Below are 12,775 nucleotides of genomic sequence, written 5' to 3' on the forward strand. Positions count from 1 at the left end.
TTAACAACATGCATTAGTGTGGTACATTTGTTGCAATATGACAAGCCTTCCATTTTAATAAGATTACTATTTAATTGTAGAAAAAGGTAGCAGACTTGGCCCAGTGGATAGGACATCCGTCTACCACATGGGTGGTCCACGGTTCAAACCCCGGGCCTCCTTGACCCGTGTGGAGCTGGCCCATGGGCAGTGCTGATGTGCGCAAGGAGTGCCCTGCCACGCAGGGGTGTCCCCCGCGTAGGGGAGCCCCATGCGCAAGGAGTGCGCCCTGTAAGGAGAGCCGCCCAGCGCGAAAGAAAGTGCAGCCTGCCCAGGAATGGTGCCGCACACACGGAGAACTGACACAACAAGATGACGCAACAAAAAGAAACACAGATTCCCGTGCTGCTGACAACAACAGAAGCAGACAAAGAAGATGCAGCAAATAGACACAGAGAACAGACAACTAGGGGGGTGGGGGAGGGAAGATAAATAAATAAATCTTTAAAAAAAATTTTAGAAAAGTTAGTAGATGAAATATTTAACTTAAAAGCTAATCAAAACCCTTTTCTTCTCTTTTTTCAAAGCAACTTTTTAACTGTCAGTCTCTACACAAACTGAGTTTGCCAGACAATGATTTAACAGCATTACCAGCATCTATTGCAAATCTCATTAATCTCAGGGAACTGGATGTCAGCAAGAATGGTAAGATTTTTTTTCTAATATTTTGTGCTGGAGAACATTTAATTTAAAAAGTCAGATTGGAATGTATTTTTCAGTTTATCTTCATCAAATAATAAGTCTATGAAAATAAATGTAAAGACTTTTTTTTCTGCTTTATTTGAAGATTGTGTAACCTATTTCATACCAAATGATATAAAATTTATTTTTATTGTCCTGGCTTGCAATTTGTTGTCATTTATCAATCTATGAATGGTATAGATACGTGCATGTATATATTTATTTATACTTAAACTTACATATTTGTATATATTCACTATATTGTTTGTAACGATGAGAAATGTTTAACATGTTTACTGAGAGTCACTTTGTGTCAAATGCTCTGGAGCTGGGAAAAATGGCATCATCACTGCCTTCCTGGGATATATATAGAATTTATATAGAATTGTCTTTTCTGTGTTTTTGCTTGATGCACAGAGGAAAAAGCATATAGGGTATATTCTAAAATATCAAGTGCTTTCCTCAGAGGGAAAGAGAAGTAGACACTAGAAATTTTTAGAATAAGCATGTATTTGGGGGGTGTGTGTAGGGGTGTGTACTGGGAATTGAAGCCAGGACCTTGTGCATGGAAGCAGGTGCTCATCCACTGAGCTACATCTACTCACTAAATGAGAGTTGGTCTTTTTTTTTTTTTTTTTTGAGGTACTGGGGATTGAATCTGGGCCCTTATACATGGGAGCAGGAGCTCAACTACTTAAGATACATCTACTCCCACTTATATTTCTTTTACAATTACAAAAGAGAAAGAAAATCCCATGTGTCTTTTCTTTAAATGATTTGCCCAAAGAAGATTCATATGTGAATGATATACTTCAGTAAATTGTTTTTAAAATGGAAAAAAAAAAAATTTTTTTTTTTTTTTTTCTTAAAAATGTGTATGGCTTACTAAACCCTAATTTCTAAATCCTAATTATTTAGTTGTGGGCAATCCATGTATCAAACAAAATTTAAATCAGGGATTAGGATTTATTCATAATCACCCTAGTTGAAGGGGAAGATGAGTAATTGTTAATGTTTTTCAGTATGGGCTTTATTCTCAAAGGTCAATAAACTTTCTCTTTACAACTAGTATTTTTTTTTTTTTTAATTAAAAAAATTTGTTTTAGGAGGTACTGGAGACTGAACCTAGGATCTCATATATGTGAAACAGGTGTTCAACCACTGAACTACAATTGCTCCAGAGTATTTTTCCTTTTAATTTTGTTACTGAGTAATTTAAATTAATGGTTAAAAATGTTCTGTTGCATATGGAAAGTTTGTGTTTTAAATAACATTTTATAATTTATTATTTAGGTTGGTATCATTAATGGTGATACCGTTTTCTTCCAACTTACTAGTTTTTAAAAATTTATTGAAACATATCAGTCATACAGAAGCATACATAAGGAATAAGTGTATAGTAACAGTTGTGAACTTACAAACATGTATAACATCATACAGGCTCTCATACCTCACCCTACCACCAATATCTTGCATTGTTGTTAAATATTTTTAACTAATGATTAAAGAGCATCCTCAAAATACTACTAGTAACCAAAGTATTGTTCCCCCATCCTACCCTATTATTATTTTGATATCATTTATATATGAACATATATAAATAATAAGGACATAGTAAATATTGTGAACTTATGAAGCAAACATGTATAACATCATAACAGGGGCCCCGTACATGAACCTACCACCAACACCTTGCACTGTTGTGAGACGTTTGTTATAAATTATGAAAGAATATTGTCAAAATCTTACTACCAATCATAGTCCTTATCTTATATTTGGTGTATTTCCCCCCCAACTTACCCTTTAATTATTTTTAAAATATATTTTTATGACAGAAGTTATAAACTTACAAAACAATCATGCATATGTGAAGAATTCCCAAACAACAGCCCTCTAACAACACAACACACTGTGGTGGAGCATTTGTTAGAGATTATGAGATAGTATCATCCTTTTATTACCAGGTCCATTGTGTATGTTTGGCATACATTTTCTGTTCTCCACATTTTCAACGCAGTACATCTTTGGCATCGATGCAAGAATATTACATTATTACTGCTAACCACAGTCCATAGGTCACTCCATTTGTATTTTCCCCACATTTCTCCACATTCCCATCTCCCTGCAGTAGTGATGTACATTTGCTCTAGCTAACAAAGGGCACTCTTGAATCTGTACCATCAACCACAATGCTCATTCACCTCTGGGTTTACTGTGCTATTCCGTTCGTGGATTATTCTCTAGCATTCTGTCAATTGGCATTTATATCCCAAGACTACCTTTTCAGCCACATCCTCATTTATAAACCAGCTGCTATTCACTATAATTTGTTACCATCAAATCCATCTATTTCCCCACTTTTACAGTCAGGTTAATTAAAACTTCTGTATACATTAAGCATCAGTAGTTCATCTCAGTCCTCCTCTTATCTCCTTTCATACCACCACCTGCCATCAGGTCTTGATGATGTTTTTCTACATTTTCTTATAGAAGCTTTATGGTTCTTTTATATTTAGGATTTTGATCCATTTCGAAATAATTTTTGTATAGGTCTGAGATAAGGGTCCTCTTTCTTTCTTTTGGCTATGGATATCCAGTTCTCTCAGCACTATTTGTTGAATGGACAGTTCTCCCTGAGCTGGGTGGGTTTGTCGGGCTTGTGAAAAATCACTTGATCATAGATGTGAGGTTCTGTCTCTGAACCATCATTTCAGTTCCATTATTCTATGTCTGTCTTTATGCCAGTACCATGCTGTTTTTACCACTAAAGCTGGGTAATAATGTTTAAAGGCTGGAAATGACAGCCCTCCAACTTCTCTTTTCCTTTATAAGATGTTTCTGGCTATTCAGGATCCCTTACCCTTCCAAATAAGTTTGATAATCATGTTGTTTTAAAAATGCTGGTGAAAATTTCATCGAGATTGCATTGCATCTGTATATCAATTTGAGTAGAATTAATATCTTAATGATATTAGTCTTGTAAGCCATGAGCATGGAATGTTCTTCCAATTTTTTAGGCCTTTTTAAATTTCTTTTAACATTGAGTTGTAGTTTTCTGAATACAAGTGATTTACATTGTTAGTTAAGTTTATTCCTGAATATTTGGGTTATATTTGTCGTATTTTATTTTCACCACTCTTTTGACACTTTTATTTACTGATATTGACATAATCTTCATTTCTAGACTCTTCCAGGCCTCTCTCTCCTGTCTTTTTTTTTTTTTTTAAGTGTAGCACACCCTTTAGCTTTCCCTGAAAATCTGGTCTCTTGGTTACAAACCCTCTCAGTTTCTGTTTATCTGTGAATATTCTAAACTCACCCTCAATTTTGAAAGACAATTTTGCCAGATGTTAAGATACTTGGCTGGCAGTTTTTCTCTTGCAGTATCATACCACTGTCCTCTTGCCTCATGGTTTCTGGTGAGAAATCATTAATCTTATTGGATATCCCTTATAAGTTATACATTGCTTTTCCCTTGGCTGCTCTCAGAAATCTCTCTTTGTCTTTGGCATTTGACATTCCAATTAGTATGTGTCTTCAGGTTGAACTATTTGGGTTTTTTTGAATGAGAGTACATTATTCTTCCTGGACACGGATATCTATGTCTTTCACTAGAGTTGGGAAATTTTCTAACCTTTATTTCTTCAAATATTCCTTCTCCCCCCTTTCCCTTCTCTTCTTCTGGGGTACCCATGACACATAAGTTTGCATGTCTCTTGCTGTTGTTTAGTTCCCTGAGAACTTATTCAATTTTTTCCCTTATTTTCTTCATCTTTTCTTTTATATGTTCACTTTCAGAGGCCACTTCTTCAAACTCACCAATCCTTTTTCCTGTCTTCTCAAATAAGGTATTATATGCTTCCAGGGTGGCTTAAATTTCAATTATTGTGCCTTTTAGTCCCATAAGACCTGCTTTGAAGTTCTTCTTTGTGCTGATCCAGTGTCTTTTTAAAAAAATTTTATTTATTTTATTTTTTTATTTATTAATTTATCTCCTCTCACCCTCCCTCCCTCTGTTGTCCGCTCTCTGTGTCCATTTGCTGTGTGTTCTTCTCCATCCACTTGTATTCTCATCAGGCGTCACTGGGGATCTGTGTCTCTTTTTGCTGTGTCATCTTGCTGTGCCAGCTCTCTGAGCGTGTGGCACCACTCCTGGGCAGGCTGCAGTTTTGTGTGGGGCAGCTCTCCTTGCACTGGGGGCACTCCTTCCGCGGCGGGGGGGGGAGGGGGCATCCTTATGCGGGGGTATCCCTGCATGGGCCAGCCCTCCTTGCGCGCAGCTTCACTGCACATGGGCCAGCTCACCACACAAACCAGGAGGCCCTGGGCATCGAACCCTTGGACGTCCTATATAGTAGGTGGACGTTCTTATCTATTGAGCCACATCCACTTCCCCCAATGTCGTCTTAATCTTTAGCTGTCTCATTGAATTTATTAAAGAGATTTAATAAAAAAATAAGTCTTTACAAAAAAAGTCTACCCGGGCAACTGCGGTCCTCTAGGACCCGCACTGCATTGATTGCTGCCCATACCTGCAGCTCCACCCCTACCCCAGGCAGGGGAGAAAGCGGCGTTAAGCTTCATCAGCTCTCTGGGCAACTATAGTCTAGGCCTGCATGACTTGGATTATTCGACACAGCTGTGACTCTGTCCCTACCTCTGTGAAAGGAGGGTGTAATGTGGCATTTCCTTGATAACCGGTGATGTTGAACATCTTTCATGTGCTTATTGGCCATTTGTATGTCTTCTTTGGAAAAATGTCTGTTCAAGTTCTTTGCTCACTTTTAAATTGTTTTTTTTTTTTATAAGTCTGGTTACCTTTTACTCCTTCTCCACTTTTCTTTTACCCCAAGTTAAAACGTTAAAAGACTTTAGAAAATGCTCCTTTCTAAAAGTGACTGTTCATATGCTAGAGGAGTATGATTTCATTAGAAACACTTCCTAATTCTTGTCAGCTCTAATATGGTGAAGTTTATTTAAAAGTATTTTAAATATAAATTATATCATTCAAGATAGATATAAAATAATATAAAGCTTTCATCAATTTTTGCTTCAAATTAATTTCTGAAAAACTTTCTAGGGCATGATGCCACAATGAGAAAAGTTGAACTTTTATCATGATAAAAATTAATGTTTCTTATGAAACCTTTATGCTGTGTTGAATCTGATTTGCCAGGATATTTAAAGCAATCACAAAAGATTCAGATCAGAACAATACTAATTATAATCTATATTTTTATGGTAATATGTATCACATTTGTTGGGCTTTGGCAGTAACTGCTTTTGTGAATAATGAAAGGAAGATAACAGATTTTTTAAATTGGTGTCTTTTTCTTGATTCTTTCCATTCATTCACTCATTCATTCATTGAGAAATACCTACCATGCAGATATTATACTATTTTAGATGCTGGCAGCAAAATAAAAATGGCCACTGTGTTTGCCATTTGTTATTTAGAAAGATTGAAATGCTTATTTTTGCTATCACAGATTATATACATTCAGTCTCTCTGTATGCAAGGAAGACCATTAGCAAGATTGTTCTCCTGTTTAGACAATTACCCTTTCCTTAAGAAATTATCATCGTGTATTCTGTATGTACAGTTTAGATTGTATATTGAAACAAAGTTTTCTGTTAATATCCACATAATACAAAAGTCACCATTTTAGCCATTTTATAATATAAAATTCATGGCATTTAGTGCATTTATGGTGTTGAGCCACCATCCCAACTATCTACCAAAACATTTTCTTCACCATAAAAGGAAGCCCCATACCATTAAGCAGTCACTCCCCACTTTCTCCCCTTCCCAGGCCCTGGCAACCACTAATCAGCTTTCTGTTTTTATGAATTTGCCTAGTTTGAATATTTCGTAAAGTGAAATAATGTAACAGGACATTTTGTGTCTGGCTTCTTTTGTTGAGCATAGTGTTATCTACCATTTTACATTCCCACTAGCAGTGAGTGAGTGTTCCTATTTCTCTGCATCCTCTGCAATACTTTTAGTTTTCTGATTTTTAAATAATGGCTGTTCTGGTAGATGTGAAATGATATCTCCTTGTGGTGTTGATTTGCATTTTCCTAATAGCTAGTGACCTTTTCCTCTGCTTTTTAGCCAGTTGTATTTCTTCTTTGTAAAATGTCTATTCAAAATCATTTGCCCATTTTTAAATTGGGTTGTCTTTTTCTTGTTGAGTTGTAAGATTTCTTTATATATTCTGGATATTAAGCCCTTTTTAGATATGTAGTTTCCAAATACTTTCTCCCATTCAATAGATTGCCTTTTCACTTTCTTGACAAAGTCCTTTGAAGCACAAAAATTTTAATTTTGAAGAAGTCCCATTTACCTGTTTCTTTTCTTTCATTGCTTGTGCTTTGGGTGACAGTCTAAAAAACAGTTGCCTATCCCACAAGATCTTGAAGATACCTTCATTTTCTTCTAGGAGTTTTATAGTTCTTGTTCTTCCCTTTAGGTCTTTGACCCATTTTGAGTTGGTTTTTATATGAGTTGTCAGATGGGGGACCTCTTTCATTCTTTTGCATATAGGTAGCCATTTCACCCAGCACCATTTGTTAAAGAGGCTATTTTTTCCCAGTTGAGTAGACTGGGCAACCTTATCAAAAAGCATTTGGGGTACCGGATGTGGCTCAAGCATTTGAGTGCCTGTTTCCCACACGGGAGATCCTGGGCTCAGTTCCCTGTGCCTCCTAAAAAAAAAATCCAAACAGCAAGCAAAAAATTAAGAAAACAAACTAAGGTTCAGTGGTCAAGTGCTGGCTTCCCACATACAAGGAGCTAGGTTCAATCCTCGACCCCTGGTACCTCACAAATAAATTTAAAAAATAATTTGCTTTAAAAAAAAAAATCATTTGGCCTTAGTTGTGAGGTTCTGTTTCTGAAATCTTACTTCGATTCTGTGTTCATCTCATAGAGTAGGCACTAATTTTCAGAACCACTAGAAGAAGGAAAAGAAGGTAAAATGATTCAAAGTAATTAGTAGTTATAAAGAGGTGAAAAGATGAAGTAGCAAAGTGGTTTTGTTCTCAGTTTTTCTGCTTCCTGCTTAGCTGTTAGATAACTTAGAACCTACAGAGTACACATTAATTATTGTTATTTTGTCTCCTGAAATAGATTCCTCTAATTTCATCAATGTTTATATGTTCATTTTGTAGGAATTCAGGAATTTCCAGAAAATATAAAAAATTGTAAAGTTTTGACAATTGTGGAGGCCAGTGTAAACCCTATTTCCAAGTAAGTTCTCTTCTGTTGCATTATTATAAATTATTTTTGAAAGTAAATAACTATAAACCAGTAGTAAAATAATACTTCACATATTTTAACCAACAATTGGTATCAATCTTGAATCAGTATAAAATCTCAATGTTAGAGTAAATAATCTTTTAAATAATCTCTTCTGTATCTTTAATTTACAGTTGTGAAATTGAGATATCACACATAGTTAATGTCAGAATCAATACTAGAATCACGTTTTCCTTGCTTATTGCAATTTGTACAATATGAAAATATCTTCATGTACAACTCAGATGTATTTCACACTCATCCTCATGTGATTAGTTGCAATATATACCAGAAGTTACATATGTCCTTTTTAGACGGCTATAAACAGAATGTTTTGCCAGCATTAGAGCTGTTAATTTTTTTAAAAAATGGAATGCTGGAAAGAAAAATTAATAGAGTAAAGCATAAGCTTAGTGTCACTTATTTGAAACCAGTTTTTACATATTGAAATGCTGTTTTGATGAGATTTTCAAAACTTGACTTGCTTCACCTCTTGTAGAATATGAAGGAATGTGAGATAGGGGGAAAATAAGATTTTTGAGCCAAAAATTGATATGTCTTACTACAACAGGATTTTTTGTACTTGTTAAAATCCAGGATGAACAGTTAACAGTGATGTATATTCTCTTCATTTGAAAGTATTGCTGTAGCATCAAGTTCTAAAACTGTTTTATGTTTTGTAAGCCAGAGATTATAGTAGTAAAACTAATACATATAGATTCTCACATGGTCTTACAATGTGAGACAGCTTTTTATGTTATTTTTTCTCATTTGCTCAGTATAGAATTCTGTAATCTTTGACTATTTAAGGACCAAATGTTGAGGAAAAAAATAATCTAGACCCAGTGGTTCTCAACTGAGGGTGATTTTGTAATTCCTGCAGGCATTTTTGGTTGTCATCACCTGGGAGTGGGGGTGAGTTGTTAATACCATTTAGGTGGTAGAGTCAGAAATGCTGCTAAATATCCTACAATGCACAGGACTGCCCAACAAAGAATTATCCAGCCCAAAATGTCAATATTGCTATGTTTTAGAATCCCTGATCCAGTCCTTTGAATTGATGAAAAACTTGAAGTTGTTAGATGTTAGATAAGGTGAAATTGGAGAGTTTCTGTTGACTTCATAGTTAAGTCCTAAATACATTCCTACATAATGTGGCTTATTCATAGTTGACTGGGGAAGATTTTATATTTTTTAGACTTTAATATTTCCTCACTTTTTAGGTAGAGATAAAGATATAAACATTGAAAGTGGTAAGGTTTTACAAAAAGTAAATCTCAGTTTCGGGATCAATAATAAAAGAACAAAGTTGACTGTTATCTATTAAGAACATGTCTTGGTGTGGCTGTAGCTCAGTGGTTGACCCCTTGCTTCCCATGTGAGTCAGGAGGTCATTCCAGAGGTTACATTCATGCACATCTCAGCAGGATCTCATAGACTTCCACAGTAAATATTGTTTCAAACAGCGGGACTCCTGAGGGCTCTGGATACATCCAGGTAGCATAGTCAGGGCTGACAGCTCAGGGGTTTGGTGCCTGCTGGTGGGCCCTACACTTGAATTTATGCTCCCCAGAGTGACAGAGTTGGGCTCAGTTGTGGTTTCCTTACACATGTCTCTTCTGCCCCTTATACTTTTTACCAATAGTTAGTACTAGAGTTGATAGGTTTATGTCCAAGAGACTTAAATCTTTGGGCTTTCCAAGTGCCAGTCAGGCCCTGAATCTTCCCAGAGTTGCAACACCTATTCTCTAGTTCATTGAACTCACCTTGGAGAACTAACAAGAAGATGATAACAAACTATGACCATCCCAAGGAACAGAGAGAGTCTGCAACTTTAAGCAACATAGTCCCATCCATCTGCCCCATGGGATCTAAGCCCCCTCTCAATTAGCGGTGAAGTGGGCATCACCATTCCAGAATATTCAGGATTGGGGAATGAACGATGGAATAGAGTAGACTTACTATTATTCTATAGACTTTTTGTTATTCTAGCAACGGAAGAACTTTTATCATTGATGTGGAGAAAGTGGCCACTGGAGGTTCTGAGGGGAGGGAGAGGGGAAAAATAAGTGTAGTTGAGGACATTGGAATTGTCCTGAATGATGTTGCAGCGTCAGATACAGGCCATTATATATCTTGTTATAACTTAGAAAATTGTGCAAGAGAAAGTTTAAACTATAATGTAAACTGTAATCCACACTTAGTGGTAGTGCTCCAATATGTGCTCATAAGTTGTAATAAATGTACCACACTAATGTGTTAATGTGGGAAAGTGGGAGGGGGGGTTAGGGAGTGGGGCATATGGGAATCCCCTATATTTTTAATGTAACATTTATGTAATTGAAGTATCTTTTTAAAAAAATAAAAAATTATATTTTAAAACCAAGGGTGGGGGGGAGGAAGAGAACATTGGGGGGGAAAAAAACATGTCTTGGAGAAGTGGGTAAAGCTCAGTGGTTAAGCACCTGCTTTCCATATATGAGGTCCTGGGTTCAATCCCACATACCTCCCAGAAAAAAAATAAAGAACATGTCTTGATTTTGACAATTATCTGTTAAGAACATGTCTTGGTTATACACATTCTGAGGAGATTTATATTTAATAGAAACTAAAATTCTGTGTATGAACTTAATTTAAATTTTGGTATGTTTTATATAGGCTTCCTGATGGATTTTCTCAGTTGTTAAACCTAACTCAGTTATACCTGAATGATGCTTTTCTTGAGTTCTTGCCAGCTAATTTTGGCAGGTAAATTATACTTTTTTAAAAAGATTTATTTATTTATTTATTTCCCCTTCCCCCTACCCCAGTTGTCTGTTCTCTGTGTCTATTTGCTGTGTCTTCTTTGTCCGCTTCTGTTGTTGTCAGCGGCACGGGAATCTGTGTTTCTTTTTGTTGCATCATCTTGTTGTGTCAGTTCTCCGTTTTCTTGGGCAGGCTGCACTTCCTTTCGTGCTGGGCGGCTCTCCTTACGGGGCGCACTCCTTGCACGTGAGGCTCCCCTACATAGGGGATACCCCTGCGAGGCAGGGCACTTCTTGAGCACATCAGCACTGCACATGGGCCAGCTCCACATGGGTCAAGGAGGCTCGGGGTTTGAACTTCGGACCTCCCGTGTGGTAGACGGACGCCCTAACCACTGGGCCAAGTCCGCTTCCCTATACTTCTTTTAAAACCTTACATTGTTACCTTTTAATAAAGTTTACCAAAATAAAAGTTGCTTTAGTAATCCTGTTAATTACAAATTTGTAGTCTCTTCTTTTGTAATAATTTCCAAGTGTTGTGGTTTTTTTAGTTTCTTTGGACCTGTTATTTTGACTTTGAGCTATTCTTTCCAAGTAAGCAATATGGAGGAAAAAATAAAGAGTTGGTTTTTAAGGTTTGCAGAAGTAATTAGGAGTAATTGCTGTATAACTGAGATAATGAATACTTTATTCTTAACATTTATCACAGTCTAAAATGGTTTAATTTATTGGTTAATTTGTCTTCCACACCAGTATAAAAATTGTTGAGAAAAGAGAATATGTATTTTTGGATTCACCTTCCCGGCCCTCTTATCAGAACCTAGAGCAATTCCTGTCATACTAGTTGTACCTCAGTAAATTTTAAAAAATGAACTGGTCAATGTGTATGAATAATAGATATCAAGTTAATATGGTTTTAAGTTTATTAATTTTGTAGGCATCTTTTATCTAAAACCAATTTATTTGTGTACTTGTCAGATTGCTTTTCTGAATGTGACATTTGGACTTCTTAATCTGCTCATTTCCCTTCTATTTGTAGTAGAAAGTGTAACACTGAAGTGGCAGAGAATTTATCATTCTCCATGTCACCTTGACTTACTTACTTGTTCTTTTTCTTGTCTGAATTCTAGATTTAAATTATCGTTCTCTAACAGCTAGCAATTTATGCATGTATTTTCAGAAAAAAGGCCTGAAATGCTTTAGGATTGGTACTTATGAGGCAATCACTTTTTTTGTTCGGTTTTGTTTTGGTTTTTTTCTATCTGGTTGCGTCATTGTCTTTTAAATTTTATTTATTTATTTTATCCCTCTCCCTTGTGCTTTTTGCCTGCTATCTGCTCTTTGTGTCCATCTACTGTATGTTCTTCTGTATCTGCATTTATTTTTATTTATTTCCCCTCCCACTTCCCCTGCAGCTTGCTTGCTGTCTGCTCTCTGTGTCCATTTGCTGTGTGCTCTTCTGTGTTTTTGCTTGTCTCCTTTTTTGTTGTGTCACCTTGCTGAGTTGGGACTCTGCAGAGCTTGCAGGCTGGTCGCACTCTGCAGTGCTTGCTGGCTGGGCGGCACTTAGCGGCACTCAGCGGCACTCAGGCCGGTGGTTCTCCGCAGCATGTGGGCAAGCCTGCCTTCACAAGGAGGCCCTGGGACTTGAAACCAGGGCCTCCCATATGGTAGACGGGAGCCCAGCTGATTGTGCCACAGCTGCTTCCCGCATCATTGCCCGCAGCGTCTGTAGGCCGGGCGGCGCTCCACTGTGTCGTTGGGCCCAGCAGTGATCTCCATCATCTGTGGGCCAGGTGGCGCTTCGCAGCGCTTGCGGACTGGGCGGCTCTCCACAACGTGCTTGTGAGCCTGCCTTCACAAGGAGACCCCTGGACTGTGTCATTGTCTTTTTAATGTATCGTTTTGCCACGTGGGAGCCTATGCCTCTCCGTGCCAGTCTGAGACGCCTGTTTTGGGTTTTTTTGGTTTTGTGTTTTTTTTTTTTTACCAGGAGGTCCCAGGGATTGAA

General features: G+C 37.0%; 1 protein-coding gene across 48 annotated transcripts in view; it reads left to right on the top strand.

Annotated features, from left to right (window-relative positions):
• The window catches only part of ERBIN (erbb2 interacting protein), a 176,792-nt gene that overhangs the window by 89,330 nt on the left and 74,687 nt on the right, over nucleotides 1-12,775 (top strand). For all 48 annotated transcript variants that reach the window (XM_071208353.1, XM_058309445.2, XM_071208352.1 and 45 more), the window contains 3 exons: nucleotides 567-684; nucleotides 7,894-7,972; nucleotides 10,679-10,768. In XM_071208353.1, coding sequence (XP_071064454.1) covers nucleotides 567-684; nucleotides 7,894-7,972; nucleotides 10,679-10,768 — 287 coding nt within the window. The remainder of the gene's footprint in view (nucleotides 1-566; nucleotides 685-7,893; nucleotides 7,973-10,678; nucleotides 10,769-12,775) is intronic.

Source organism: Dasypus novemcinctus, chromosome 2, assembly GCF_030445035.2.
Source record: "Dasypus novemcinctus isolate mDasNov1 chromosome 2, mDasNov1.1.hap2, whole genome shotgun sequence".
Taxonomy (NCBI): Eukaryota; Metazoa; Chordata; class Mammalia; order Cingulata; family Dasypodidae; genus Dasypus; species Dasypus novemcinctus.